The sequence below is a fragment of the Limulus polyphemus genome, unplaced genomic scaffold (genome assembly GCF_000517525.1).
Source record: "Limulus polyphemus unplaced genomic scaffold, Limulus_polyphemus-2.1.2 Scaffold1183, whole genome shotgun sequence".
Classification (NCBI taxonomy): domain Eukaryota; kingdom Metazoa; phylum Arthropoda; class Merostomata; order Xiphosura; family Limulidae; genus Limulus; species Limulus polyphemus.
The window spans coordinates 97,519-114,999 of NW_013666793.1; the positions used below are offsets into that span (position 1 = coordinate 97,519).

Genomic DNA, 17,481 nt, shown 5'->3' on the forward strand with positions numbered 1-17,481 from the left:
CAACATTGATATCGTTCTTCCATAGTGCTTGTCCCAACAACATTGATATCATTCTTGAATAGCACTAGTCACAAAAACATCGATATCATTAATGAATAGTGCTTGTCCCAACAACATTGATATCATTCTTGAATAGCACTAGTCACAAAAACATCGATATCATTAATGAATAGTGTTAGTCGCAACAACATTGATATCATTCTTGAATAGCACTAGTCACAAAAACATCGATATCATTATTGAATAGTGTTAGTCGCAACAACATTGATATCGTTCTTCCATAGTGCTAGTCCCAACAATATTAATTTAATTTTTGAATAGTGCTGGTAGCAACAACATTCTTGAACTTCTTTGTCATAAAACACAACTACAATGATTTGAAAAAGGATGAAATAATATAGTACTCAGTCACTTACAGGTCTGTTTTAGGAGAAAAAAAACGCTTTTTTTAACTTTTGTACCCCCTCTGCTGGACGAATAAATGAAGCAGGCGATTAGCAGGTAAATTTCAGTAAGAAATTAAATGGTGTGAATGGCGTAACTTCATCTTTATTACATTGTCATCTGGGATCATTTACAAAACAACAAAGATGTACTTGACAGCTCAGTTTAAAATTGTTAGTTATTTGACCTTTAAATATAATGTGAAATATTGAACCTATCGAGGTTTGGATTGCAACTGACATTTGCTAGTTAAATATTTTTCAAAATCTGTATTTCTTAATTGCAGAGAGTTGAGTGTAGTACATTAAAATGAATTTGAATATGTAAATTAGCGAGTCATGTGACAAACAAAACTAAAGTAAAGTCGCGGTGGAACGGAATGTATAAGAACAACGTTTTGACATTGCTTGGCGTTTTGTAAGTAGTGTTATGCCACTGAAAATTGATCGCTTTCCAAAGCAAAATCTACATATATTTAGGTCATAAAATATGCTGAAATCGGGGATTTAGAATTTCCAAGAACGAGGATATCTCTTATACTTAATGGTATTGAAAAACAAAGTAATATGGATCAACTTAGAGTACCAAGACTATCTGGAAAGAGACCCAAAACAAGTCGTACCCCAGCCGTGGTAAGCAAATTTCGACGTCTTGTTACAGTTGTAATTTATGAACACAAAGCCCTTCACGTGCCCAAGGCAATAGTGCGTAACATAATCAAGAACTTACGCCTGGAAAAGCGACACAAGTCATGTGTACACATGCTGCTTCCACGATATGTCCATTCATTTAGCTGAAGAATGAAACGGGTAATAATGCTCTTCTATATGAATACATATCGTCAAGTTAGCTACTATAGCGCCTATGGATATTTATCTTGTCTAAGAGTTAAAACGGGATCTGGGAACTCTCGTCCTCGTACACTATATCGATTATGGATAACCTGCAGGAAGGAGGGGTGTACGTTTGACATCACAGCTTTGCAACAGAGTCTTTTGTAGTGGAAACTATGCTGCAGGGCTAGTTTCAGGATCACAGTCGTTAGATAAAGTATGAACAGACGTAAGTACATAGACCATAACGACGTGGTGAGGCTCCAAGATCGTTTTAATACAACGTACTTTGTATTTTATTTATAGTTATTGAATGAATAACCAAAAGCCCTCCAGTGGCATAGTGGTATGTCTGCGGACTTATACTGCTAAAAACCAGGTTTCGTTGTGCTAAACAACAACAACATCTGAAGTAAAAAATATATATACAATGAACTTTTTATTTGTGTTTGATACTATAAGATACTGCAATCACTAATCTGATATCTAATCGTGATACAAAAAATTTCAGAAAAAAACAGCTGGTAAAATATTTCAGAGTTTATTACACGGACAACATGCTTTGGTAATTAGGAAAATGGATGACGTTGCGGCTTGTCTGTTGGCTTCTTCACTAGGAGCTCCAATAATCATCAGTTTCTGTTTCTATTTAAAATTTTACTGTAAGTGTTCTACTAATTTCTACTTCCCTAATATGGCTCTGAAAGAACAATAATTACCGTAACTTTAAATTAAAAAACTCAATTATACGTAGTAATACATGAGATATATGGTGGAATCGCTAAAACAACTTGTAAACCGAATTATTTGACGTTAATTTATTGGAATAAACAACTAATGCCACGAGTTGTTATTTATAAACATATTTGGTCCGGTATGGCCTGGTTGTTACGGTATGACCTGGTTGTTACGACACTCGATTCACAATCTGTGAGTCACGAGTTCGAATCCTGACACTGAACATGCTCGCTCTTTCAGCTGTGAGGGCGCTATAGTGCGACAGTCAATTCCCATATTCGTTGTTAAGACTAGCACAAGAATTAGCGGTTCGTGATGTTGATTAGCTGCCTTCCTTCTAGTATATCCTTTCAAACTAGGGACGGCTAGTGCAGATAGCCATCGAGTAATTTGCGCGAAATTAAACAAATAAATATAAACATCTTATTTGTTCTATCTGTTCACGTGGCGATCAAACTCAGAACTATGTGTTTGCTGTCTGAATATATAACTTGTTTTAAATCAACACTCTTGGCTTTGTGGTATTTGATCTTGTCTGAGTTTGGTTTTAATTTCTCATGCATGAAGTGTAAGATTCATCCAACCGAATTCATAGCGCTGTTTAAAATAATTATATACTTAAAGAGAATTGGATTTATTACATTTATCTAACTAATAAGATTTACTTCCCAAGAAACACCATATTATGGAGATTATTGAACTGTTACACGTTGCTTGCGTTAGCATGCTAAGCTGTTTGTGCAAAACTTTTGTCTTACTTATTGTAATTTAATGACATTATCTAGGCTTATGGAGAAAATCTGTGTATCTCCTAGGTGAGGAAGAATTATCATACTTATTAAAACCTGATCCATTAAATCCTGTGAAAATATGTTTATTTGGGCTTAGCTGTTCCATATTATTTGTCTCAATTGTTAGTAGTCGACTTTTAAAGACAAAGTTGTACTTTGTTGCTTGTGTAAGAATAGTTTAGTAGGATTATGGACGTATTATTGATAATTGTGCGACATGGTGATTCGATGTTTTTTTAACTAACGAATATCTCCAGGATAAGTTCTGAATAATTACTTTTAATCAATAAAAAAACTTTCTTTTTTTTCAGCATAATCCATATATATGCCTTACGTTTCAGCATTTGAAGAGATTTTACAAAGAGCTTTCTGAAATTGTATATGTATACACCTGCCCAATTTTTACCAAAAAATATGATAAAATTTACTTGTATTTGATATACACCTAGCTAATGGTTGAACTACAACGGATATCACCAAATATCTTTTGAAAGGCAAATATCAACATTATTTTTCAAACAACTGTATAGTTGATAGAACTTAAACCAAAGAATAGTACAATCTTGCTGTGTAGGTAGCATAGACAAATAAATACAGCAACGTCATAATAAAATATGAAAATATATTAATAATAATAATACGAAATCAATGCAAAGAAAATCAGTTTATGTAAGGGTGAAAGGTGAACAGCAATGATTATTAATTTTACAGCTAGCTAGAGCATTACCATTATTGTTTAAGTGAGCAATATGCATATTGTTGTTTAAGACACTACATATTAGCTATAAGTAATAAAAGTAATTTATGCAGTGATTAAGCAGAAAGTATTGTTTTTACATGAAACGAATAAGAATGTTCACATAATATATTCACAAAAACAAAATATTAATGATCTCTACCAGTAACATATTTCATTTACATACGCTAGTTTAACAGTTTTAAAATAAAGAAAAAGCTATATATTTTACTTATTTAAGAGAAATGGTTCTCGCGGTAAGTTGTTAGATCACGTTTCACGTGTGAGGCGAGAGAATCAGTTACAGTTTATTGAAAATAACAGCACGGTGAGTTTTTGTTTTTTGTTTTTGTTGTTTTTATCTGACTAAATTGATGGAAAAAAAAGAGAGAGAATGTAAATGTATTGAACGACGTGCGGTGTTTCAATGATATAGCAATAAAATTAATTTCCAAATAAATTTTGATGGTGAAATTCAGTTAAGAAATTTAACTTCTTAGGCCTACTTGAATAGTTTTTTAACGTGTAAAAAATCGTACAATGATGTGTAAGAAAAATTGCATCAAAAGTTCTTTAATGCATTATTTTTTTCAACGAAACGCTATAACCTGAAAATACATTTCCAGAAGGAAAATAAATTTAAAATATAAATTCTTAGTAGAACTGGCGTGTATATGATGTAATAAACCCTCCTAGTTGTGAAAAAAAAAGACACTTCAGAGAAAACAATAGAGACAGAGTAAAGCCATTAAATAATTTAAAACGTGGCAATCTTTGTATGAAGCTGGTAATATTATATAGCATTAATTAAACTAGCATGATATAGTAATAACAGCTGCGTTTATTAAACCAGTTTCTTGTATTGTTTGATTTTATAACTGTGAAAAAATTATCCGTCCATTAGTTATTTTGGTGGTCGTGTTGGAAAATTATAGTTAATTTTTTAACAAGCAAATTGTCTTTGAATAACAGTTTCTTACAATATTTCATTTCCCCCTTGACGAAATAGTGGTCAAAGTAGTGAGACTAATCAGAGTATTTAGATAAACGAGTGGCAAAAAAGAAAGAAGTGGGAGAGCTATAAATGTGGTCCTGCTGATATGAACAGAAAGACCGAACTTTTAGCATTATAAAACTTGTTTTAGCTTGTACAATTCTGTATAATAATATACTGATCCTCCTCATAATACCGTGTATTTTATGTAAATTATTAGGAACAGAGGTTTGTATGAATGTGATTGGTTGGTTTCTGTGACGTATACGCTAATGCTCGAGGTCATGTTTTGTTTATTTATAATTTATAACTTCTTAGTGATTCCAGATTCACTCAGTGAAATTTTTTCATGTGAAAGTTCACCAGTAGATCAAAGGTAAGTTTACAGATTTACAACGCAAAAATTTAGGGTCCGATTTCCCATGGTAGATAGAGCGTAGATAGAATATTGTGTAGATTTGCGCTAAAACAAATCTAAGTGAATAGATTTTTGAGACCCTATATTTCAGTTTATTTGTTAGAGCTTACCTAAAGTGAACAAATAAATAAAAAGTGAACTCAAAGTGCACCAGTTATACACATTCAGTTGATCTATAAAAAAAGAAGTCTTATAGTAAAGAAACGTTAATCGTAGTATATATATATATTCTTTTTAACTGGTTACAACTGCGTGAAAAGACCGCTCTTTAGTAATGTGTGGTGAACGTGTTATTTGATCATTAGATAAGGATGGTAAGCTTATGATTACTATATTTAATACACGTAAGTTCTGACATGTTTGGAAAGTATAACCAACTTTTTCACGAGGAACTTGTCTTTTAAAGAATTTTGTTTACTTACAACATTGTATTCCCCTATGGTAAACGAGTAACAGTAAATATATAGATCAAAACAGTATTTTTTTTTTGTAAATTACATTTTAAAGTTTAGTTTTAACCACGTGGGAAGTTTAGCTTTTTCTTGTCCTTTAATAGTTGCTTTAGTCATGATTAGAGAACAGTACAAATGTAGTCAATCTGGGATGTTGTTAACGTGATATTTGTTTTTGTTCTCCCTAATTTCTGCTTTAACTATAATCAGAGAAAGTAAAAATTATTCGCTCTGTTCTATTTACCTGATAATCATTCTTGAACTCATGTTCCATGAAGCTCAACTGTCGAAGCTCCCAGCTCAGTTCAAAGGCCGTTAGAATAGGGTCCTTACTAGAAAGTGCGATTAATGAGGGCGAAGCTAGAGCAAGATAAGCATTGATACGGGAACGAGAATGTCGTAAACTGTCCTCCGAGCTCGCTACTACGCAGTCTTTGCATCCGCACCGGACGTGATGGGGAGTTGGAAGTGTAGCTCCACGATCTAGCAATATTTTTATGATTTCATAATTGTCCCGATGTGCGGCAAGGGTCAAAGGTGTGATATCTGGAGTGAAGGTTGCTATGTCTCTATCTATAGCTTCCCAACTCTGAAAAAACACAAAAATATAATTATGATATATTTTGTATTTTACTCATATATATATATATATACAACATAACTGCTATTCATATATTATCGTTGCACACAATTCAGAGGGTGTCTTCCTTTTTTCATCATTTCTATAATGTTATAATAAAAGTACGAACACTTATCATCTTTTATGGCTTGAATTTGATTGAATTTTCTGTTACACACACGCAAATATTATACTATAGAGGGTTTGTTTGGAATTAAGCACAAAGCTATACAATGGGGTATCGAAACCCGGTTTCTAGCGTTCGCAGACATGCCGCTTATAATTATAATTTGACGTTATAGGCTGACATTAAAAAACTTTCCAAATGTTGGTTTTCATTATTAATAATAAAAAACGGTACACTTTCTGAAAAACGTACTGAGGCTGAACAAACCGAGCTGTTATCATAAAAATAAAATATTCACAAGAATTTGGCTGCGGAATACTTTTTACTTTCAACAAATTAGTTCATCGGTTTTAGTCATAAGATGCATTTGACATATAATCAGCTACTTGTCAAATAAAAACTACAATCATTCCAATTAGCTTGGTTTATTATATTATTTCAAAATACTTTCCGCATTTATTCAGGTAAAAGCTATAAACTTGGTCTGAAAGTAAGATTTACAAGTCGAAATTATTAAGTTAACAATGTAATCGACATCACATGATGCTAAAAACGTGAGATATTTCGGTTAATTTTTATTCTTAGCTAGAATTTCAACTTAGTATATCGAAATTGTACTTATGGTTTTTTTCATCACCGTGTCGGGCCTGGCGTTGCCTAGTGATTAGCGTGCTTCGACTGTTAAGTTGAGAGCTTATCTTTCTTCCCTTGCTACAAAAACACGCTTTGTACTTCAGAGACGTGGATACACTTTGAAAGTGATGATTAAATCCAATTATTCAGTGAGATAAGAAAAGCCCAAAAGTTGGCGGTGGGTGTTATTCACTATCTACCTCCACCTCTAGTCTGAGACATCAGTTTAAAATTAGTGACGGCTATGCACTGATAGTTCTTCTATGGTTTTGCGAGAAACTTCGCAAAAACAACATTAACCAAACAAAAAGTTCCTTCAGCACTTTTGTGATGACTGAAATAGTCACGAATTTCGATCTTCCATAACTAGTATAGAAAGTTTCTTTAGTCATGCATGTAGTATAACATTCTTGTTACCCGAATGTCGTAAACATGTGCTAATGTTTATCTTCTCTGGGGAGGGGTGTGTCCATCTCAAGAAAATACAAAGATGCTTCTATAAATTGATATAAGTTAATTTTTTCTTCCTTATAAATGTTATTTCGAATAGTTGATGAGATAAGCAGCATTGGATTCTGGTACACCTCACTTGAACATTTTTGGTTGAATTAGTATAAAAACTGTACATCTCTTGTACCACCTTGGTTATCCGTTTTTGAGCTTATCCTTTTGATATCAGCGGGTCTAAATGACACACTTTTACAACAAAAATTTTCATAAGTTTGGCTTTCTTAAAACTAAATGCCACCCCTTTACAATAGAAACTTTCCTAATTTTGGCTTTCATAAACTTTTTTTTCCTTCAAAATACTGAAATTCAATTTATAGTAATCATTTTCATCATATTTCTGATTTCAATTCAATTTTTTTTACTTTTTATCCAGTAGTTTAATGTATAACTAAATACATTACTAAAATTTTAGTAATAAAAGTAACATCGTGAAATATTTGTACGGCTTGTACCTTCTAATTTTTAATAAGTATTTCCATGAGTTACACTGAAGCATATTGTATAGTAAAGTACTTCAAAGTTTTCGTGACACAATAGTTTCAAACATTCGATGTTTACTGTACTACATCCTTGACATTACACTCAAGTCAACCCATTCTACATACTCAAAAAAAAATAAACTTACGATTAATTTTCTTTGAGTATGTAGAAACACAAGAATCTATCTACCATAAAAACTCCACAGAATGTACTGACACATGCGAGCAGTAAACGCAGCTGCTAGTCCATTCAAGCCAGCCAAGAAACACGTGGAACTGACTTTAATATTTCTATCCAAAAGAAAATGAATCGACCTAAACCCTAAGTCGTCTATACAGTAAACAAAACATTAAATAAAAACCTTCTAGTTTTTGTGATTACTAAGTTTTCTCTTTAAATAGTGTAATGTAGCCGCACTTGTGGATTGAGACATGGTATCATTGATTTTGTTTAGTTGGTTTAGTCGAAGGCTCAGTGAAAACTGAATAAAACTTCCACTTACTCGTTTATAGTCATATGCAGTGCTTTACTAGTTTACAAGCAAAAGTAACCGTATATCGATCAAACTTTCTAACGTATCATAACCACTGTACAGTAAGAAGTACTATGTTTAATTAATTAGTATGTCATCTAAGGTGTTATTAGTTGTGATGGGATACACGTCATAACGAAGCACAATTTCTGTTACACCGAACATTCCCGTATTTATATATCTATAAAGAAATGTCTATATTTAAGTATGTATATCTGTTAATAAGGTTTAAAATTCGGTGACTATTTTAATAGGACAAAAAATATTGAAATTTTGCTTCATTGTATTATACCACTCTTATTTGACCATTCTAATGAAATAGCAGTTACCAAGATATCTTTTCTTGACTGGAATTTCTTGACGGGTTGGGAAGCGTTTCACATGAATGTGTAGGTCACTTCGTTCGATCAATATCTTTATCTTCAAATAATGTGTCAAGCGATTTAGCATGGTGTAGGCGAGCTTGTTATCCTGATTTGAAAACGAATGAACTGAGGAGGATGACTGGGAGTATATTATAACAGTGATTTTGTCTTATTTGACCCCTTATATTAGAAATTTCGACCATCCAGTAATTGTTTTGTGTAGTGTATATGCATATAATATGACTATCTGCGTGCTTCTTCGTGAGTGGGTTAAGGTTTTAGAATGAAGCTATCTGTATGTCAGAACTATGTTTCATCCTGCAATTTATGTAAAAATATATACATATTTTTTATTAGAATATAGATTTATAATTTAGTTTAAAAAACGTTTTCAGGGTGTCTTAGATTCAAGGTTTTTGATCTGATTGTTGCTGTATGAACACGGTTTACTTATAAACAGTTTTGTTTCTTTGTTTCAGAATTTTCGGGCAAAGTGGGCTTCTTGCGAAAAGCCATTCTTAAATTTGAACTGAAAGACTATAGCGGAGGCAGCTAGTCAACAGCACCCACCACCGACTCTTGAGTTGCTCTTGTATGAACGAAGAGTGGGGTTTAACTGTCGCTCTTATAACGCATCAACAGCTCCAAAATGCGAAGAGCGCATTTGCAGCAACAAGATGCAAAACATAAGCTTAATAATTTATAGTCTGGGCAAACTGACTGGTTCATTATAAACGGTTGTATTTTCGACATATATAAGCTTTATGTGTTGATTGTCGTACATGCAGACATATCTTTATGTGTTGATTGTCGTACATACAGACATATCTTCTAGATATTTTCTATGACCGAAATTTTCATTTAAGCTAAGTGTATTTTATGCAAATAGTATTTATAGAAAAATAAAATACATAACTGTTTTTTAACAACCAGTTAATAAAAACAAGAAAATTACTTGTATATTAGATAGCTTTAAGAGGTGCATTTATCAGCTAAGGATCTTGAATAAAGTACTTTTTTATAATAAATACATATTAACATGACATTAAACGATATGCCTCAAAAGTGTTTATAACAACGTTGAAATTACAATAGTATTTTATTTGACCAATATGTACCGCTTTCCCATAACACTTTGCAGATTGTGAATTGTTAATGGTTAATTATTGTATTTACCTTGCTTCTACATGTGAGACTTGCAAATAATATTAAATACAATACACATTCTATCCCTAATGCTGTGTAGGTCCTTTTCATTCATATATCTTTTTTACTGAGGTATACTTTGCCATATTCATAATGAAGTTTGTAGCATAGTTTTTGTTTGTAATTTATATGGAACGATTTCTGTTTTGGGGTATACTGGCAGATTGTGAGTCGAGCTCCCTAACCACCTGGCCATGGCTGGCCCAATTTACGTAAGACTAATTCTGATGTTAAATTTTCTGTTTGCTATCTAAATAGAAAGCATTGCAAACCGGATATACTTTTGTATATTTTTTAATACATAAATAGTTAGTTTAACTGCAATTTATCATCCTATTTGTTTAGCTCTAAAAAAGAGGCGTCTATAAGGCCTTCTGTATAATCTGTTTTTACATAAAAATAACTTACTTTTATTGGATCTCACTCCTCTTTTATTGACACCACTTACAATGTCGGTAATTCTCTTTGCCGTATTGAAACAAGCATTTCTTTTAAAGCGATCACTGAAAGGAGAATTTCTTGTGAAATGGCAAATAGTTAGTAAAGAAATTTAAATAGGGGTGAAAGTTTGCATCTTTAATGTATATAGGGGTGAAAGTTTGCATCTTTAATGTATATAGTGGTGAAAGTTTGCATCTTTAATGAAAATATCAGTCACTAAAACTCTTTTCTAACGTTTGGTCACAATAATATTTAAAAATAGCCAAACGTTCTTTCAGAAATTCACTTCACAAATAAAAGTATTTTTATCTTTTGTTTCTGTTTGACTCTTCCCTTACTGTTTTATATGATATTTTGAGAGCTTATGAGCAATTATGAATGTACGAAAGAAATTCTAAAAAAATGTTCCATAGAAGATTAATTTGAGCATTTTACAAAGAATAAATCTTTAATGTAAATAAAATCGTTACCTTAATCTTGTGATAACTTTATATAAAATATATTTATTTAAATATATTAAGTAAACTTAGCCTGTTGATAAATTCTTAGTCAATTCCATATCAGATGAGATTTCAATTAAACAAAGAGACGAAATTTGAGATAAAGCTCTCTTGATTACGTGACCGAACATTTTTGTTCTTTTGGTTTTAACAGTTGTTTGTTTATTAAAAAATAAAAAATAAAATTTTGTGGCATTGGAAACATTTTAAGACCAATTATTAAGCTATTTGATTCTTAATTTAAAATCTTAGTTAATACAATAGATAAAAACATGGCGTTACGAATGCTTTTGTTTGCCGTGAAGGTTGGTTTGTTCTTCTTAATTTTGCGCAAAGCTATATGAGGGCTATCTGTATTAGCCGTCCCTATTTTAGCAGTGATAAACTAGAGGGAAAGCAGCTAGTCAACACCACCCACCGCCAAGTCATGGGCTACTTTTTTACCAACAAATAGTGAGATTGACCATAGCATAATAACGCTCCAGTGGCTGAAAAGGCGAACATGTTCGGTGACACGCAAATTGCGAGTCGTGCACCCTAATCACTAGGTCATGCTAGGTCCCTTGCTATGAAAATTGGTATGTATTTTATATTCAAACTGCTAAGGTTATCTGCTGCCGTCTCTAATTTCGGATCTTCTGATCAGAGGAAAAGCAAACAGCCACCAGCAACCTACCACCAACCATTCAAGCTAATAAAGTATTGACCGTAACGCTTATAACCCACCCATAATTGAAAGGGTGCAAAATACTTTGTGGTATCGAACGGATTCTAGCCCGGCTCGCCAGCTTCAAAATCCATAGCTCTAACAGAGGGCCCACACGTTCACGAAAGAATCAGCATCTAAAAGGATTTAAAATATGAACGTTTTTGAACCCAACCAAGAAAAAAGAGGAAAATTTTAAACCATTACATTCTTCATGAATCGTTCTAGGTATTTAATTTTATTCACACTTATATGTCCCCCCCCCTTCCCAGTATCTCAGCGGTAAGTCTGCAGGCCTACGACGCTAAAATTCAGGTTTTAATACCCATGGTGGGCAGATAGCCTATCGTGTAGCCTTGTGCATAACAGCAACTAATCACACTTGTATTTTTTCCGTCTTACATGTGGTTCTCCCTCATTATGAGTATTCTCCTCGTGTTCAAGCAACACCTCTACCGCTTCCACAAACTCTTCGCTAATTGCGTGGAGTAAGGCGTCCTTCGTTTCCACTTTAAAATCAATCAGAAGCTCCAGCATCTCTAAGTTCTCGTTGTCTATTGCCATTAGGAGACCGGAACGGCCCAAGGGGTCAACGCAATTAATGTCGATATAACTCTTCTCGATGTTGCTCTCCAAGTACCTTCAAAAACCCAAAAATGGATAAATCCTAAACATTTAGCTACTTTTATTTACTGTTCTAGCAGACATGATTAATAAAACATTGGAATTACAAAGATCACAGCGGTGGACATTTTTTTTTAGTTGAAGAACAAATATAAGGAACATGAGAGATATATTACACATATAGTAATTAATATTTTAAAAATAAGACTAAATGGTACTGTATAAAATTGTAATTAAATATAGTAACAATTCTTTCATCTAGTCTTATTAAATTTTCAATATTACTAAACCTTAATAAAGAAATATAACTTTAGCTTTTTCGCTCACAAAAACCCACGAAGTAATTGGGAAAATGGAAATTAAACTCAATATTACTACTTGTTTGGCATGCTATGTAGAACAAGTTAACTTTACAGACAAACATGACTTCTTAATACAAGATAATTGGTTACAGATTCATCTGTAATTCCGGGTAAAACTTATGTGGTAGTCTCTATGTTACCATAACGTAAATCTAGAGGGGCCCAGTTTTTAGAACTGCTCTTTTGTTAGGGCCCAGTTTTTAGAAAATACTTTGTTTTCTCTTCGTTAGTTTGAATTTGTAAAAAAACTGTACCTACCTACGGACTGACGCTAAGTCACCTCTTTCAACGGACAAGAGGAATTTTTTCTCGTCAAACGAAAGCTGGCCCTCCCTTTTAGGGACCGAAAATTGAGCAGAAGATGAGGGGTATCTCTTGCCTTCCATTTCTTTACTTCTCGTGTTTGGTGATTTTACACCCAAGGTTTAATGGAATGATGTTGCCTTGTGGTTCTCTATAAGTAGTAGGATATCATAATTATATAGATAATAGAAACTAAAACTAATTCTTTTTTAGTGTGTAGCACAAATATTTTTCCGAAAAACATTTGATGAGGTACATGAAAGAATAAATGAATCACGTGAATATCAAATATTAAAAATCTATTGAAATTATTCAAGCAATTGATGAGGTACATGAAAAAATAAATGAATCACGTTAATATCAAATCTTAAAAATCTATTGAAATTATTCAAGCAATATTAGTCACTGTTCCCAAGTGACTTTATACTTATTTCAGAGCACTTAGTATTGGTACGATGCAGGCCAGCACCCGACTTTTCATATTTTGAGTTGTTTTCGGTTTTTCTTTGTAGCAGCTGCACGTAGCTACGTGGTGCATTTTCAAAGAGAATCCCGTTTTTTTGAAGATACTAAGGACTTAAAAAAATTTTCTGATCAATCGAATTTCAAGACATATGCTCACTATAGATCTCTTCCGATACTACACTTCTTCAAGGAGAAGACGCGGTCTATCTTATCTTTGCTGCTCACATTTGATATATTTCGTAATCGATGCTACTCCAAGAAATACTTCGAAAGCGAACAAAAAATTTTGTATAAAACCAGTACTGACATTATTGTATGAAATTAATATTGGCACCCATGTAAAAAAAACAATAGTACCATTCTTGTACAGCGCAAGACAGACACTTTTGTCTAAAAACAATGCAATACCGACATTCTTGTATAAAAAAAATACTGATACTATTGTATAAAAAATACTGACTGCTGCTGTTTATTACAGTTTGAAGTTAAGCCCAAAGCTGCACAAAGGGCTATCTATTCTCTGCCCACCACGGGTATCGAAACCCGGTTTCTAGCGTTGTAAGTCCGCAGACATACCGCTGTGCCACTGGGGGGGGGCAAAATACTCACACTGTTGTATAAAAACAATACTGCCATTCTTGTACAAAAATAAATACTGGCACTTTTCTATAAAAAAAACTATACAATACTAAAACAATTGTATAGAAACAATGTTGATATTCTCTATAAAAATACTGATAGTATTATGTAAAACAATGCTGACATTCTTAAGCAATATTTTTTGTGTAACTGTTTATAAGTCAGATGTGTTCCTTTTATAGTTTTAATGTTCACAATTTCCGCTTTTTTTTTAAGACTAGAGTAACAACAACAGAGAAAATAAATTATCTTACAGATTGCTGTTTACTGAATGAATATTCTTATAGTTGGGTTTAAATACAATTTAATGAAACCGAATAGTTATCTCTCATTATTATGGAGAAAAAGAGCGTTAATGTTACATAGTCATAAAAAATTACATTCTCAACAAGTATTTCGTATTTATTTTTATATACAGAATTATATTTACCTTATTTCTGATTACAGACAAAAAATAAGAATTGCTGGACAAACAAGATATCTTGCACATATTGGTGAAAACCAAGTGATGCGTTAAGACTGATTTTTTATTTTATTTTTTAATGTTATCCAATACCGGCGGTAATATTAAATTATCTGAACATAAACTGGAACATTTCTACGTTAAAGAGACAACATGTTTAGTAGTGACAGCCCTGCAAGTGATATACTATATTTTTGTTCGTTGTTAAGAGTATAAACATAGACTGTCAACATATCCAGAAATTCACTCCTGTTTTAATACTGTTTTGTGGCAAGTTCCCTAGAGCGTCATCTGCCATTGATTTTCTTTTTTTCCTGTCACTTGTCGGAACTAACTATCTCTTTTTCACCTAGGCTTGCGCCACCTATAATAACATGCCCTATGATGTAACTTCAGGAAAGGCAACCCTTACAAGATTAAGTGGTGGTAGACTGTCATTAATCACCAACCTTACTAAGTCCACCGTAAGAAATGTGAAGCTTCTGATGATTATAAGTAGAGATGTTTGACATGTAAAATCTCAAATATTCTTTGGTATAAAACAGCTTGTATAAACAATGATTACAGTGTAACATGATAATGAGTATATAACGAATAAATACACCAATCCAAGAGATATTTAGGAACATGATATTGGATTTAGGAAAAATAATTACCCGTACAATGGAGACCTTCAGGAACATGATAACGAATAATATTTTAACATCATTTTTTTTTTCCTACACGTAACGTCCTCTTTGATAAACGTAATAAGAAAAAGTAATCAAACCAATAGAATACAGTGTAAACTGAAATTTCAGTTGTTATAAAAATATGAAAAACCTTTCCTGCTGTAAGTGATCGTTCATGAAACGAAGTCTTTACATCCGCTACATTGATGTAGTAGAAATGCACTTTTATTAAATATATATATATATATGTGTATGTGTGTTTATACTCTTTCCCTATAAATATATATCTATATATATATATGCATGAAATAAAAGGTTATTGCAACACATAAGAACGTTTTAAAAACGACAATGGGAGAATCGTCTAAGTTAAAACAAATCAATGTTTGATTCAATGACGTACATATAAACTGCGAGATATGAAGACTATGACTGTATAAATCAAACTCAGACTGAATTTGTGAAGGGCGTCAAAGACAGAGCTGATCGTAAAGGGATCAAAAGTGTAATATTCACGAAACACGTAAAAGTTATAGATCTTTCTATTATATGTGTGGGCAAGACATTTAATGAAATGTATTGTACAACACCGAAAGCCACATTTAATATCTACGCACCGTTTTCCTTGTCGTCATTCGCCTTGCTTTGTTTCTTTATAGTGAAAACAAAAACCTGCAGTTTTGTTGAAATGAGTCATAATTATCAGTAAAAAATGACCACAAAAAACTGCCCATAAATGTAAAGATAGTCGTATTTCTTAAATTACTGGTGTGAAAACTAATTTGCATTAAATGTTCACAGTTTTGAATTCACAAGAAAAAAATAACTTCTGAAAAAATGTACATTCTGATTACAAGTTTGCTTATTTTTACTTAGGCGCAAAGATACTGAAGATACTATGTGAGTTATGACAAGCGCAGGGATCAAACCCCGAATTTAATAGCAATAAGCTCTAAAAAGTACCGCCGAGTCACCGGAGTGAGTGATTATTAGGTAGGCGGTAACACTGCCTATGTAGGGATGGCTCGAATTGTTCATCGTAATGGTATTTTAAGTATCTCAATAATTCATCAGAACTTTACAATACTATACAGTGTTTCCTTTTATAACAATATCTATGTAATGACTGAGTCACAAATTCTGAGAATGTCTGTAAATATCATAGCAAAAAAAAGTTTGAATTTCTTGTTTTTCTTCCTTCTGCTTCTTTTTATTACATGAGAACTCAAAAACCAAAACAATGGTGTCAACAATTTCAATGAAATGACCTAGTTTCAAACGAAGTATCTGCTTTTATAAGTATTATTAATAACTAGTTGTAATTTAAAATAAATCATAATTTTATTGTAAACGATGTTATCATTACTCTTTGAAGTTAGTTTTCTTACAGAAATTTAGTGTTGTTTTAAAAAGTAGAGGGTGAAAGAATTACCAGTCAATAATAAATCAACGATAAATATTACATTTGGATTCTCATTGTATTTAGAACTTGGTGATAAATACAACCTTCCTATGTCTATTGAAACACTACATTAAAACAACAATAACAAGCAAACAAGTAAAGAAAAAAAAGTAAACGTAGGATTGGCTAACATTAATCCTTCAAAAAGAATGCAAACAAGATAGTAGGGATGGTATTTACGTCATCCCTAAATAATAGCACAGGCAAGAATTAACATATAGCAACATATATAACTATTCAATCACAATTGAGTTTAATTTATCTTATTTTTGTCTGTTAACATTCTACTACACTGTGTGCCTGTGCCATTATGTAGGGATGATGCAAATGTCATCCCTACTATCTTGTTTGCAAAGATTAATAAAAATAAAGGCTTGACTTTAAGAAAATATTAAATCATAAATTTTACCGTCATACTAAATTTTATATATGTATAAGCATTTGTTTGTAGATAAGCACAAAGGGCTATCTGTGGTCTGCCCACCATGGGTATTGAAACCCAATTTCTAGCTGTATAAGTTCGCAGACATACCGCTCTGCTACTGTGAATGAGAAAGCTCTTTTTTTATACAAAGGCTTTGTTCATCAGTGGCCTCACTGAGCTCTTAAAGAAATTAGATTGGACAGTTATGTCACATTCTCTTAGGGCATGTTCAACTATACTAGACTTAATAGGATGTCTTAAGTTAACGTGTGTCTTCACTCGCGTTATCAATTTTATTTCAATAGAGCCGTTGTAGCCTTGTTGACAGCAAGGACAAGTAAATTTATATACAACAAATGATGATTTTAAAGTTGCAATTCGGTCCTTAAATCTAAAACACTGTGGTCGACAATTAGGTTTAAACACACATCTCAATGTATTTGTAGATACACCCTTTAATAATTTTCTTTAACTGATTTTTATTAAATTAATAAAATAGTTAAATACTGTTTACCCATAGACTGATAATTACAGGATTCTTAG

At 32.4% G+C, this 17,481-nt stretch overlaps 1 protein-coding gene across 1 annotated transcript in view; it reads right to left on the reverse strand.

The window, feature by feature from the left end:
• LOC106462497 (transient receptor potential-gamma protein-like) overlaps positions 1-17,481 on the reverse strand; it is a 113,812-nt gene that overhangs the window by 26,368 nt on the left and 69,963 nt on the right. Inside the window, 3 exon segments of the mRNA NM_001314083.1 lie at positions 5,651-5,995; positions 11,928-12,165; positions 12,770-12,965. Of these exon segments, the coding sequence (NP_001301012.1) occupies positions 5,651-5,995; positions 11,928-12,165; positions 12,770-12,897 (711 nt within the window). The 5' untranslated portion in view covers positions 12,898-12,965.